This window comes from Dromiciops gliroides, chromosome 2, assembly GCF_019393635.1.
Source record: "Dromiciops gliroides isolate mDroGli1 chromosome 2, mDroGli1.pri, whole genome shotgun sequence".
NCBI classification, from domain to species: Eukaryota; Metazoa; Chordata; class Mammalia; order Microbiotheria; family Microbiotheriidae; genus Dromiciops; species Dromiciops gliroides.
The window spans coordinates 351,684,801-351,699,357 of record NC_057862.1 but is presented as its reverse complement, the minus strand read 5'-3'; the positions used below and the strand labels follow the sequence as shown (position 1 = coordinate 351,699,357).

At 38.8% G+C, this 14,557-nt stretch overlaps 1 protein-coding gene across 5 annotated transcripts in view; it reads left to right on the top strand.

Moving 5' to 3' along the window:
• The window catches only part of FBXO38 (F-box protein 38), a 117,798-nt gene extending 103,478 nt beyond the window's left edge, over positions 1 to 14,320 (top strand). For 4 of the 5 annotated variants that reach the window (XM_043986157.1, XM_043986159.1, XM_043986156.1 and 1 more), the window contains 7 exons: positions 550 to 650; positions 3,152 to 3,254; positions 6,396 to 6,562; positions 8,669 to 8,814; positions 11,505 to 11,608; positions 12,206 to 12,319; positions 13,455 to 14,320. In XM_043986157.1, coding sequence (XP_043842092.1) covers positions 550 to 650; positions 3,152 to 3,254; positions 6,396 to 6,562; positions 8,669 to 8,814; positions 11,505 to 11,608; positions 12,206 to 12,319; positions 13,455 to 13,633 — 914 coding nt within the window. In that variant the 3' untranslated portion in view covers positions 13,634 to 14,320. Of the gene's footprint in view, positions 1 to 549; positions 651 to 3,151; positions 3,255 to 6,395; positions 6,563 to 8,668; positions 8,815 to 11,504; positions 11,609 to 12,205; positions 12,320 to 13,454 lie in introns of those variants that run through there. The other variant, XR_006354898.1, reaches the window with a different exon arrangement.
• Positions 14,321 to 14,557: the final 237 nt, after the last annotated feature.

The following is a 14,557-nucleotide window of genomic DNA, read 5'->3' as shown; positions in this document are numbered from 1 at the left end:
TATTGTTGACCACTCCTCCTTAAAATTCTTCACTTTTAGCTTCCATAGACAGTACTTTTTCCTGGTTCTTTCCTCTACTTGAATGTTATTTCTTTGTAGTACATTATCTAACAGCTCACACCTTCTCTCTCATTCTATTTCTCTCATCTCTAAGGTCTTACAGAAGATATTCCTTGCATCAGATGAGTGTCTGGATTATGTGATCTTTAAAGTAACTTTCAGCCCTAAGGCTCTTTGAAAGTATGGAGGATTGCAGTGATCCCAAAGTTTTTAACATAAATAACTAGAATAATGGTGGTATTTTTAATCATGAGGAGAAAATAGATTGGTGGAGAGGAAGACAATGAGTTCAGTTTTGGAAAGGTTGAATTTAAGGCATCAGCAGCTTTGGTAGGTCTAGGAGCCTGGTCAGGTATGGATCTGTGTAGTGGAGAATTATCTTCTTGGATGTGATCATTGAAGATGTAGGAGTAGATGAGATCAGCAAGGGAGAGAATGTAAAAGAAAGAAGATACACTAAAATATATTATTTTTTTCTTCCCCTTTCAGAGGTTGCCAAACCAAAGCCACGTCATGCAATGAAGCGAAAAAGGACAGCTGATAAGTCCACAAGCACCAGCGATCCTGTTATCGAGGATGACCACGTGCAGGTGACATCCCTTTCTTTTTCGGATCAAAGCAGTCAAATTTTTTTCCTGTACAGTGGAGGTTTAGTTACATTACACACTAATGAGAAAGTATATAATTTCTTTGTCTTTCAGAGAAAACATAAGCATAATGTAGTAGAAAGAAAACTAAATTTGTAATCAATGGATCAGAGATTGTAGAGGACTTTGAATGCTCTATGAATATAATTTATCATAAAAGTAATTATTCCTCCAGTACCTCCTTCTGGCTTGCAGGTGACTGTATTCTCAAAGGTTTCTATTAACATAAAACAAAATCTGTCAGCTCCTACAAAGCTGGAAGGTACTAGAAATACAAACACAGTGATAGAATGTGTATCTGTTGCCTTAGCACTAGCCCACCTCAGTTCAGAGAGCCTCATTACTAGAAGGATGATTTTTTTTAAGTCACAGTAACTCACAGACACCATATTCCAAGGCATGGGGGGAGTTATATGTGTCAGTAAAGGTTATAAACACTAATGAAGTCAGAAGACTTTGAAGTATTTTTTAAATTCATATATAGCACAGCTTCCACTGAAGAGTTAATGAGTACCAGGTACAAAAATACAGTTAATAAGAGGAAGTTTAGTAAGGATTTATAGTGGAGGGAGCAACTGAAGAAGTGAAGAAAGAACTTCAGCAGCTGAAGATGGGTGTTAAGAACTCTGTATCATGAACACAAGATATATCTATATCATGATCAGAAGAGAGAAGGCAAGTTAAGAATAGGGGATGGAGAACAGTCTCTCTGGTTTGAAACTTTAAATACAGAAAAGGTAAATAATATGAGAAAACACTAAAAAGAAGTAGTTTGAAGCCAGGTAGTAGAGAGTTAATTGTAAACCAGCCAGCATCAGTTCATTCTTTAGCCATTAGGCAGTGACAAGGCATTGTAGGTCTTCAGATAGAGGAGTGACAGTGATCAGGGAGTGCTTGAGAAATAATTACTGTGAAAGCTTTCTGGAAAAAAAAAATGCATAGATGGGAGAGTCTAGTTATAGGAAGACCGTTCAGGAGTCTTTTAGAACAGTCCAGTCGATAAGAGATAAGGGTTTGGACTAGAGTTGTGGCAATGATATTGGAAAGGAGAAAGCAGGGTAGCTATTGGGCCACTCTTTGAATGTGGTCGGAAAGGGAAGAAAGAAAAGTGATTCTGGGGTTATAAGGAAACAGCATTTAAAAAAATAATACTTCTAATAAATTGAAATTTGCTTTGTATCCAGAAACAATGCATCCAAAATTGGAAGGGAGGCAGAAAGCTAGGAAACAATTTTTATGGCCAGTACTTCTGATAAAGGCCTCATTTCTAAAATATATAGGGAACTAAATCAAATTTATAAGAATCCAAGTCATTCCCCAATTGAGAAATGGCCAAAGGATATGAATAGGCAGTTTTCTGATGAAGAAACCAAAGCTATCTATTACCATATGAAAAAATGCTCTAAATCTCTAATGATTAGAGAGATGCAAATTAAAACAACTCTGAGGTACCACCCGACACCTATCAGATTGGCTAAAATGACAAAAAAGGAAAAATAATAAATGTTGGAGAAGCTGTGGAAAAATTAGAACACTAATGCATTATTGGTGGAGCTGTGAACTGATCCAACCATTCTGGAGAGCAATTTGGAATTATGCCCAAAGGGCGATAAAGCTGTGCATACCCTTTGACCCAGCAATACCACTTTTGGGTCTTTTGCCCAAAGAAATCATGAAAAGGGGAAAGGGACCGACATGTACAAAAATATTTATAGCTGCTCTTTATGTGGTGGCAAGGAATTGGAAGTTGAGGGGGATGCCCATCAATTGGGGAATGGCTGGACAAGTTGTGGTATATGAATACAATGGAATACTATTGTGCTGTAAGAAATGATGAGCAGGAGTTCAGAGAAACCTGGAGGGTCTTGCGTGGGCTGATGATGAGTGAGATGAGCAGAACCAGAAGAACATTGTACACAGTATCATCAACATTGAGTGTTGATCTACTGTGATGGACTATATTCTTCTCACCAATGCAATGGTACAGAAGAGTTCCAGGGAACTCATGATAGAAGAGGATCTCCAAATCCAGGAAAAAAAAAAAGAACTGTGGAGTATAGATGCCGAATGAACCATACTATTTCTTTTGGTTTTGGTGCTGTTGTTTTTCTATTTTGAGGTTTTTAGTCATTACTCTGATTTTTCTCTTATAACATGACTAATGCAGAAATAGGATTAATGTTATTATGTGTGTGTGTGTGTGTATATATATATATATATGTGTGTGTGTATATATATATATACATATATATATACACATAACCTATATCAGATTACCTGCTGTCTAGGGGAGGGGGGACTGAGGGGAGGGAGAAAAATCTGAAATTGGAAAGCTTGTAGAAACTAAAGTTGAGAACTATCTTTACATGTAACAGGAAAAAAAATACTTTATTAATTTAAAAAAAAATTTGCTTTGTATCAATTTTGTTTTTCCTTATCAACAGGTTCTTGTCTTGAAGTCCAAAAATCTTGTTGGAATCACATTGACCAACTGTGGAATCACAGATCTAGTACTAAAAGATTGTCCTAAGATGATGTTCATTCATGGTAGGTGTTTATATCCAAGGTCTAGGATACTTGCTCTGTTAGTGCCAAGAGCTTATATATCATTGTGTTATAAACATGAGCATTATTAAAAAGTAAATTCTCATGTGCACAATTGATTATTAAGTAGTCAACATAGTATTTCAGTATAGGGACAGAAAGTGTGTACAAGTTAAAGTCCTTGCTAAGTGATTAGATTCTGGATTTTATCATAAGGAAAAAAACTATTTCTAGCATTTCCTTTTGGATGTAGGTGGTTCCATACCTGAGAAATGTCTTTCCACACTACCAAAAACTAATTATGGCTTCCCATCATTCCTAATCATATCTTTTTGCCTAAAATGGTTCCTTAGTGATTATGTGGGGGCTCATGTTTAGAAATTTTCCTGTCATGCTTAGGGAGAATCATAAGGACTTACTTATAAACTACCTCAAACAGCAGTACCATATGAATGAAATTACTGTTCCCAAATTAAGTTAATTATGCTTGTGATTAGCATCATAAATAAAATAGCACATCTCATTGCAAGATAATCATGATGATAAAGTCCTACTTTGAAATCTTCCATCATTTCTTGATCGTGTGGTTAAAAAAAATGATCCCAGGTTCTCAAAGCTGAGCACATGTTGATCAGGACCTACCAAATGGTCAGTTTTTAAGTATTTTAGGAAGAAGCTGGAGATAATAAGCAGGAGGAAGGCCACCAATATGGAGAGAAGACCATATTATACATGGATAATTTTAGGGAACTACAAATTTGTAACCTAGGAAAGAGCAAACTTCATAAAGAAGTGAAGCACGTAATTGCTATCTTTAAGTATTTAAAGAACCATCTTGAGGAAGGATTGGACTTGTTCTGCTTGCTCCAAGAGGGAACAAAGAACAAAGTGGAGAGGAGTAAGAGAAGTTGAGGATTGCTTTTAGGCAGCTTTCAGGCAGGTTACCCAATATGGGTAAACTTCTAACCATTTATACTATACTAAAGTAAAATGGGGTAACTTGACAGACAGAAGATTCGGGGTATTGTAGAGACAACTCCTCTTCAGGTAGGAATAGGGAACCACTGAGTTTGCTTTCAACTTGGAGATTCTGTTTCTCATCCCAAATACTTGTTAAACTAATCTGTCTCAACAGAGTGACAAAGGGTTATATAAAGTACCTAGGGGAATTGTAGTAAGTATCCCTACCTTGATATACTGGATTCCTTTTAACACAATGAGATATTATCAGAGTCCCATTCAAAGACTGACTGGAGTGGTAACAGCTCTTCCTTTCTCAAAGGGCCCTTATGTAGGATTGCAGTTTTTAGTGGTTCCCTTAGCATTTTGCCCTTTTTCAGAAAAGGGCTGCTTTGCACCAAGAGTATGCTTCCAATCTGCACCAGGATTTTTTTTTTTTAATATTCTCTCTTGATCTCTTGGTCCATTTCCTTTTGGAATGAAGAAAACTAGGTTCCAAGCAGAGCAAAAAAACAGATATGACTAGTACTTCGAAATATTGTCTTAGACAAATAAGTTATATGAGATGAATGTCATCTCATTGATGCCTACCACTGCCCTTTGTAGGATGTGCTTCCTGACTCTGCTGGTTTCCCCAGCTATTCTCTTAAAATTTCTTTGTCTCATCCACTTAGTCCCTTGGATTCACTTACTACAAGAACTCAGACTCTATTCAATATAACATTTTGTTTATGCTCTTGAATCACAATCTGGTGCATAGCTTGTCTTCCCCAAAAGAGTTCTTTCCCTTGGGCCCCGAATATTGGCTCCTGATCAGTAATGTGAATCATAATATCCCTTCTGTAATAAGGGAACGGTCAGAAATGCAATACTATTATTATTTCATGCCCAGGAGGAAGATGGAGTTTGTAGAACAAATGACAAGACGCCATTTAATCTCACACAACCTTTCCAACAACACAGCATTCTCTTTGGGTGGTGGTAACATACTAGCTTTGCCCTTCTTGTTCTTTTACCATGTTAGTGTTGCTAGCGTCCTGGACAAGAACTTTTTTATAGGAACTGGCCTTTGTTAATCTAGTTCTTGCCCATGGAATTATAGATTAGGACTTTCAGTACCAATACTTTCATAGATTCATTCATTCAACAAACACTTACTGAACTGTGAAGGACCCTGTGTTAAGTGCTGAATTTACATAGGTGACCTGAGCTTGTGGGTAGAAAGTGGACAATGAAACTGAATTCTGCCATGACTTTCTCCTTTCAAAACTAAACTAAACAGTGATTTTTCCTGTTGCTAGAGGACTTCTAACAGAGGCTGATTATCTGTTGAGGATGTTATTGAAGAGCCTCCTGCTCAGGCACTGAGGTCCCTTTCAGCTCTGAGACTCAGTGACTAAGGGGATTCTCATGGCTTTGCTCAGTGCCCCTGTGGCTGTGGTTGACCCCCACACCTAAAGCTCTGACATCCCTCTTGAGCTCTAGACTGTCTTGATTCCTATATCATTGTTTTTGAACTACTTCTGGTATCTGTCAGTTGTGAAGTTTTTGTCCAAGTTTTTTGGATATGTGAGTTCTAAAGAGTTAATTTAGTATGATGGGAAAACCATTGAACCCTGGAGTAAAAAACAAAACAACAAAACAAAAAACTGTGCTCTGGCCCTAACTCTGTCATATGCTACTTTGGTGAGTTTTGGTAAGTCATCACCTCACCTAGTCTTAGTTTTATCATCTGTGGAAAAAAAAAATGTATAATATGCCCCCCCCCCCATTTCACAGTGCTGTGAGATTAAATTGAGATGACAAACCATTTTACATCCTTAAACAAAAGATAATCATAGGTCATAGAAGCAGAGCCAGAAGGAACCTTAGAGGCCATCTCATCCAACCAGTCATTTTAGAGATGAGCAACTGAGGTTCAGAGGTTAAGTGATTTGCCCCAGGTCACATAGGACACATAAGGTCAAAAGGTCCTGTAAGTAGCAAAGCCAGAATTTGAGCTCAGGTTCTCTAAGCTTCGAATCCTGGCATACTTTCTACTGCATACTGTACTGCCTCTGAGTTCAGCTCCAATCTTAGTCTTGAAAGATTGTGGCTAGTCTTTGGAATGAGTCAAGACAAGCTATTTCTGCGTTAGTGGGGTTATATTGCTGGGACTTCAGAGCTTTGTGTTTTCTTTTGTAGCTACAAGATGTCGAGTCCTGAAGCACTTGAAAGTTGAGAATGCACCAATTGTGAACCGATTTGACTATGCTCAGTGCAAGAAGCTGAACATGGATCAGGTACTAGATCAAATCCTAAGGATGCCTGCAGAAAGAAATCGGATCATATACCTTCGCCCAATGCAGCAGGTAAAGCTAACTTTACTTTTGATTAATGGGGTTGCTTTTTGATTACCCCACTCCTATACATTTACTTTTTAGACCTTTGCATTTACACATGTTTTTCTTAAGAATGAAACCTGTAGACCTTCATTAAAGTGGCCATAGTAGAGTTTTTAAGCACTTAAGAGTTCAGCCAGGCAGATAAAGATTGGCATTGTTGCTCTCCCTCTACCTGTCACCTAGACTGTTGCAGTGGTCTATCTTGTTTCTGTTTCTTCATTCTCTTCCCTCTATTTATCTTTTACTTGTTGCCACATGGGTCTTGGTGGTGTACAGTAGAGAGAGAGAGAAAGAAAATGAGAATGAGAATATGTGTGTGTGTGTGTGTGTATGTACATCACTTGACTACTCAAAGACTTTCGAAGGATCCTTTTTGATTTCTAAACAAAGATGAGATCACAAATTTAGAACTGGAATGGGTCTTAGAGGCCACCTAGTCCAACCCCTTCATTTTTCAGATGAGGACACTGGGCCCCAGAAAGATTAAGTGTCTTTCCCAAGGCCACACAAATTAGTAAGTGGCAGAGGTCAGATTTGAACACAGGGGCTGATATCCAGGGTCCTTCAGTATCTGGTTTTAATCTACCTTTCCAACCTTGTCTCCCACTTTTTCTCCTCATCTATAGCCTAGCCAAACTGAACTACTGGCCATCCTTGCACCCATTCCATAATTTCCCACCTCCGTACCTTTACTCATACTCTGCCCTATACCTCAATGCCTTCTTCATCTGTTACCCAATGAAGTGGGTAGTTAGCTTTGCTTTTGATTAATGGTGTTGTGTTTTGGTCATTCCACCCTCATACATTTGCTTTTTAGATCTTAGCCTGTAGATTTTCTACCCATTCTTCAAGGCCCAGCTCAGATGCTACCTCTTTAAGAAAGCCTTTCCTTTTCCCCCTCATCAGAAAATGATTTCTCCATCTCATAGCACTTTTTACTTCTCTTGTACTTTTTTCATACTTCAGTGGATCTGTGATTTCATTGATGCAGGTATTAACCTCCCATGGTGCAAATTACAGTCCATCCATACCTTCTCATCCTCTCCAACTCTTACCCATGTCATCCCACCATAAATCGCCAACCTGAAACATGTTGGGGATCTTCCCCTAAATTTCTTGACATTTCATGGATACTCAAAGTGCATGTGGGCTGTCTGTCATTCCTCACTCTCGCCATATGTCTAGCCCACTTCCTTTTCCAGTCCTTCATCTCTCAGATGATGATGCCCTTTATGCTACCTCTGCACAATTCTTTTGGTAATAAGATACAGCCTATTTGTACTTCTCATATATCTTAGCATATTTGAAAATGAGTTCCATATTCCCCCTACTATATTTTGTAGCTTCTTCAAGATGGAAACTGTCTTTCTTTCTCTTTTTATATCCCCTAGTCCTTCACCCAGTGCATTTGCACATAGTTAGGTCCATAATAAAGAGCTATTTATTTGAATGAATGAGTAATAGATATTTACTATTTATAAACATTATGTGCCAAATACTGTGCTTGATTTTAAAAAGGGGAAAATAAATTAAAGACATGATCTATGCCTTTAACAAGTTTACAATCTAAAGGTAAGAGTATAGATGGCATAGAATTTAGGACTCATAGAGAACTTAGAGGTAGTCTATTCTAATCCTGTAATTTTACAGATTAGCATACTGAGGCTCAGAGAGATACCCTTTGCATCAGGTCACAAGGGTAGCTGACTAGGTGGTAGAGCTGAGATTCTAACCAACCTCTTCTAGTTCAGGGCTCTTTCCACTATACCATGTTGCCTCCAAATAAGAGCCTGAATTTCTCTAGCTGAATAAAATGCCTTCCTCACAGCAACCCTAGGAAGTACAGATGGTAAGTAGTATTATTCCCAATTTATAGCTTAGTAAACTGTAAGGCTTAGAGAAAGCAGGTGATATTTCCACACTCATACAGCTAGTTAAGTAAAAGTGCCCAGGCTAGAACCCAAGGGCTGTCCTATATTGACAACCCATCTCTGAGGGGTAGTTCTGTTCCTTTGGCTCTCCTTTTCTGACCCATCTTGGCTCTGAGCCCTCCATCTGTATCCTTCCCCTTAGGTCGACACACTGACTTTGGAACAGAAGATATTCAGCGGCCCTTATCCCTATCACATCTGTATCATTCACGAATTCAGTAACCCTCCCAATGTGCGGAACAAAGTTCGCATTCGCAGTTGGATGGACACAATAGCAAACATCAATCAGTAAGTATCCATCTGCAGAGAGGCCTAGCCAGGCCTGAAGATCTTTCTATTTTTGAGCAGTGCCCACAGGTGACTCTCAGGTGCTGAGACAATCCTAGTCCAAGTGGAGGGGATGGGACCCTCAGTGGTCACTTGATCCAACTCCCTCATTTCATAACCGAGGAAACCGAGGCCCAGAGAGGTTGCCCAAAGCCATATAAGTAATTAGTGTCAGAGCCCAAATTCAAACCTCGGCCTTATGACTCCAAAGCCAGCCTTCATTTTCCTGTACCACTCTACCTCTGTGTTTCTGTGGAAGGACACTCACCTAAAGCCTCTTAAGACAAGTGACAGGGAATGATTTTTTTCAGCTTGGAATGAAAAGTGATGAAACCTGTAAGCAGCCATCTTATGTTCATAGCTGTCCCTGAGCCAGTTGTGAACAGGACTCAATCTGTACCTAAGGAATTCTATCCTACTTTCCTTCTTTCTTGAATTAATAACTCAAATTTCTATAGTGCTTTTAAGATTCACAAAACACTTTCCTTACAACTCTGTGGGGTAGCTTTTTCAGGTGTTATCCCCATCACACATAGCTAATAAGTGTCAGGGACAGGACTTGGACCAGCTCTTTTGACTAGAAAAACACTCTCTCTCCAAGATACCACATTGCCTCTTGAATTCTGCCTGTATCTCACCACTGCTTGATAGCCAAAGCCACATTCTTAGGATCATAGGACGTTGGAATTGAAAGTAACCTTATAGATCATCTAGTCCATGAAACTAAGGCCTAGAGAGGTTGAGTGACTGGCCTGAAACGTCAGCCTTTGTCATGTGACCACAGATCTTCACTGCCACTCTGTTTCACCCTGTACCTTAGCTACCTAGTCATCTTTCACATTCCACCAAGCCACACTGAGGTTTTGGTAGAGGTGTTTACTTATAGGGAAAGAATAATTTATAGTATGTGTGAGAGGTATATGAAGATCAGATCATTCAACAGTTGACCAGTAGCAACTAAATAATGCTAAGCTTCTTAATTTAAACTTGTTTCCCATCCCTAACCCCATCAGAGATTCGGATGTGACTCTTATGGGCCCATGCCTTTCACCATATTTAAATCAGGAACCACCATAAATAGGGGTGTGCCGAAGCCAGCTTTAACAAACTGATTGTTAAATTTTCAGTGTGAACATTTACACCGTGGAAATCAGTAAGCACTGTACTACAAATGAGGGCTTTATCTATTGTTTTGCTAATTATCTAGATTTGAGAAAGAATTAGTAATGCAGATTAAACTTAGAAATGCTTCCATACAGATTTTTTTTCCTGATTGTTCAAAACATTTACCAGCATTAACATTGCTTGTGCTCAGTAGGCTAAGGGAATGAAGTCAACCAGACTAAAAGCCTGATGACTCTAAGCTTTGGTGATGATGATGATGACTGGTATTTATATAATGCTTTAAGGTTTGCAGAATGCTTTACATCTGTTATCTTTTTTTAGCCTCATAATACCCCTGACCATAAACCAAATGCTCCCTCAGTCTGATCCTAAACTTGAAATTGGGAGTCTTTTTTCTCAGCACTCTTGCCCCCCACCTAACTTCTGATTTGTTTGACACTTCCTTGGCTTCAGTAAATACCATGTTCCTCAGTTATTCCGCAGGAAACACTGGTACATATTTGACCCTGATGCTCCCATACCCTCCTATCCTAAGTAACTTCCTGGCTAAGGGAGAGCCTCATACCATGACCACCACATAGAATTCCTTTCAAAATAGCTCTCACTCTTCACCCTTGTCTTCAAAAATATAAGTTGGCTTCTCTGAATACTTGTCTTTTATGGATCTTTTACAATAAATGCATAGAGAAGAGAGCTCATTTAGTTTAAAAACCCCTAACATAAGGGGGCGGCTAGGTGGCGCAGTGGATAAAGCACCGGCCCTGGATTCAGGAGTACCTGAGTTCAAATCCGGCCTCAGACACTTGACACTTACCAGCTGTGTGACCCTGGGCAAGTCACTTAACCCCCATTGCCCCGAAAAAAAAAAAAAAAAAAAAACCCTAACATTATAAGGTTTCTTACAAAGACCCAGGATGTGGAGAGAGCCATTTTCTTTCTAATTGCTCTTATTAACCCTTAATAAAAACATCAAAAAAGCTTCCATTTCTAATGTGCTTTAAGGCCTCTAAAACACTTTACTTATAATATAGCAGTGCCTTCCTGGGGTTATTATATCCCCCGTCCCCTTTTTTTATTTTGTATTTTATTTTGTATTTTTTTTTTTTGCAGGGCAATGAGGGTTAAGTGACTTGCCCAGGGTCACACAGCTAGTAAGTGTCAAGTGTCTGAGGCCGGATTTGAACTCCGGAACTCCTGAATCCAGGGCTGGCCAGTGCTTTATCTTTTGTGTCACCTAGCTGCCCCTCCCCTTCCCTTTTTTTAAAGGAAGAAACTGAGTTTCAGAGAAGTGAAACGACTCGGCCAAGATCATATTAGTGTGTGAGAGATCCAGGATTTAAATCCAAGTCATCTGATTTAAAATCTAGCAGTCTTTCTTTCCAGTTTTGCCAGAATGTGCTTGCTGTATGTGCGTATAAATAGGTACAATAGAATCAACCCTTCAATCATAGGCAGTATTTTGACAGTTGTCCCCTAAAATATTCTCATTTCTGTAATTTATATTGTGTTTTCCCCTTTATCTGCAGAGAACTCATTAAGTATGAGTTTTTTCCTGAAGCCACACGAAGTGAAGGAGACCTGAAGAAGTATACCAAGTATCCTTGGGGAAGAGAGATTTATACTTTAGAAGGTAAGCTTGAAGTGTTAGAAGCCTGAAGAGTTGTTTACACACATACAAAAGAAAGACATCTGTTTCCTTAAAAGACTGAGCAAGCATATATGCTTGTATAGATACATAGACATTAGGCCAGCAATTAAGGGAAGCTTGGCAAAAACCAGGAATTGAGATTGATTCCATATCCCTGCCAATAGCAAGACATGAAGACTAATGACTTTCGGTCTGCTCACATACTTTTCCATGAAGGGCCTTCACAATAGTAGTACTTTCGCGTAGTTTAAAAATTGAACAACACTGAGAATGCTGGAATAAGAAAGAGATTGTGAAACATAGAAAAGACCTTAGAGGACAGTTAAATGCACTCGATTTATAAAAGAAACAGATCCAGAGGAAAAAGTAAAGGATTCCCCAAATCATACCTTTAGCCTATACCAGTAGCAGGAGTAGAATCCATATCCCCTGGTTATCAACCTCAGTGATCCCTCCTTTCAACCACATTGCTTCTTAGACGGTGAGTTCCTATGGAGGACACACCTCAAATTTTTCTTAACTGATATTCTTGTTATTGGATCTAGAAAAATTGACCTCCTGTATGTATCCTTGTTTTAGGTGTTGTGGACGGAGCCCCATATTCCATGATTACAGATTTCCCATGGCTGAGGTCACTACGGACAGCAGAGCCTAATAGCTATGCAAGATATGACTTTGAAGATGATGAAAGAAGTAATTACTGCTTGCTGTACTCTGGTTTTGTTGTACTTGATTGCTTAGAGACCTCTGATATTTTAGCTGAATTTTCTTCAGGATAACCTTTTGAAATTTTCTCAGATATTGAAGGGTTTTTTCCTCCGCTTTGAAAAATGGCCCTAATTTATACACAAAAAAGGAAATAGTCGAGGTAAAGAATTAATAGTTGCTGAGATTCATCTGCAAGAGGGAACAGGTTTATTGTGCTTGGGCCAGAGGGCAGAACTGAGAGCTGTAGGCCAAAGCTCCAGGAAGACAGATTTTGGTTCACTCCGGGAGGAAGTTTCTCACACAAAAGGCATCCAGAAATGGAATGGCTGGCCTCAGGAGACAGTGGCTTCTGCACCTCTAAGAGCTCCTTGTGGAGGCTGTTGTAGAACGGATTTGTGTTCAAGTGGAGCTCAAATTTTGAGCCCTCTGTCACTTTTACTTAGCTCTCAAGTGCTGTGATTCTGACTTCAACTAAGCTTTCTGCTTAGAACTTCATATTAACTGTGGTACAAAAGCTAAAACAGATCTGATTTATAGATGACATTTGATTATACCAGTATTTGAAAATGTCCTTGATACTTGTAAGTTTATGCAAAGTACTGATGGACTTGAGTTGAATCAAATATCTCTTGATTGGATAGACCGTTGAGCTGGATATCTTCCTTGAGATGAATTTACCTATCGAGCCAAATCAGAATAAATATTCCTCAGAGGTCATCTAGTCAAAGGATCAGAATTCTAGACTCAAATCAAGAAGGGACTGCAGTGGTCAGTCATCTAATCCAATCCCCTCATTTCTTAGTTTACAAAGCACAAGTGCAAATAGAAGTAATATTTGAATCTTCTAATTCTAGATATATTTTTCTTTGCACTATATAATGAACATATAACAAAATACTACTATATAATAATACCATTATTGTGTTTAACATTACATTTTCATAGATCTGGTCTTGAGAGATAAGATTTTTTGTTTTTGCTTAACCCTTTGCTGTAATTTTCAACAGGGTGGTCTGTGTGATAAGGCTGCCTCGTGAAGCCATATGCAGAAACCAAAAACTGGGTATTGAAATCATCCCAATAATCATGTCATTCTCCCTCCCCTTCTCTTTCTTCCTAGCCACCATTTACGCTCCCCGGAGGAAAGGGCAGCTGAGTGCTGACATCTGTATGGAAACAATAGGGGAGGAAATCTCAGAGTTGCGTCAGATGAAGAAGGGAGTTTTTCAGCGAGTGGTTGCCATTTTCATCCACTATTGTGATGTCAATGGAGAGCCAGTGGAGGACGACTACATATGATTGGGTTGAGTGTGCCCCACCAGCCACACTGGTCACTCCCACTTTCCCGCTTTTCCTCTGGCAGAAAACAAGAGGATATGTTGGGCTGCCTTAGTGCACTGCAATGTCTCAGGGCCAGGACCTCAAAGGGGGTGGGGGATCCTGGCTTGATTTGTTGTAGAGTATGTAGTAAATGTATAAGGAACATTAACAGTGTGTACAAAGATTTGTACATAGCAGAAATATGGGGGGAGAAAAGCTTCTTGGAGCTCAGACTTTATATCATATGTTTATACAATTTAATTTAAAAAACCATTTAAATGAAGGCAGGTAATACAGAAGAGTTGACACAGTTTGTTTTTTTCTTGGCTCTTTCAGTTCCTAAGTGTCTCTTCATTTGCCAAGCCAAGACCTCAGTTGCTACATTCAGAAAAATCATTGGCGTCTCCTTAAATCTGTGCCTTTTTCTTCCTGAGCGAGTCTGTTTGAGTAAATCTGTTGAGCAGTTTGTGTGTCTCGAGTGCATTAAAAAAAAAAAATCTGAGTGCTGTAGCATAGGAGAACATGATTGGAGAGGGTGGAATAAAATTTTCTGTACGAGACTGTACTTTCTATTTTTTTTAAAAACATTACAGTTTCCACGTTTCTTAAAATCAAGTAAATAAAAAAGGCTTATGGACTGAAATTCCCTGAGTTTGAAAACCTGAATTCCAAAGCATTTTCTAGTTATTTATTTCCACATTCGATTGTGTATTTGTTTTATCTTGGAATACAAAAATAAAACTTTATTACAAACTGGGTTTTTTTTTTTTAATTTTATTTGGGGGTTTTTGTTTTTTTGCTTTTTTGCCTTGAACCCAGAGCTATGTTTCCAGAGGGCAGCAGTTGACATTATTTGGAGACAGAATGATTGCAGAAAGCCTGAGGTGATTTCTGGACTTTTGT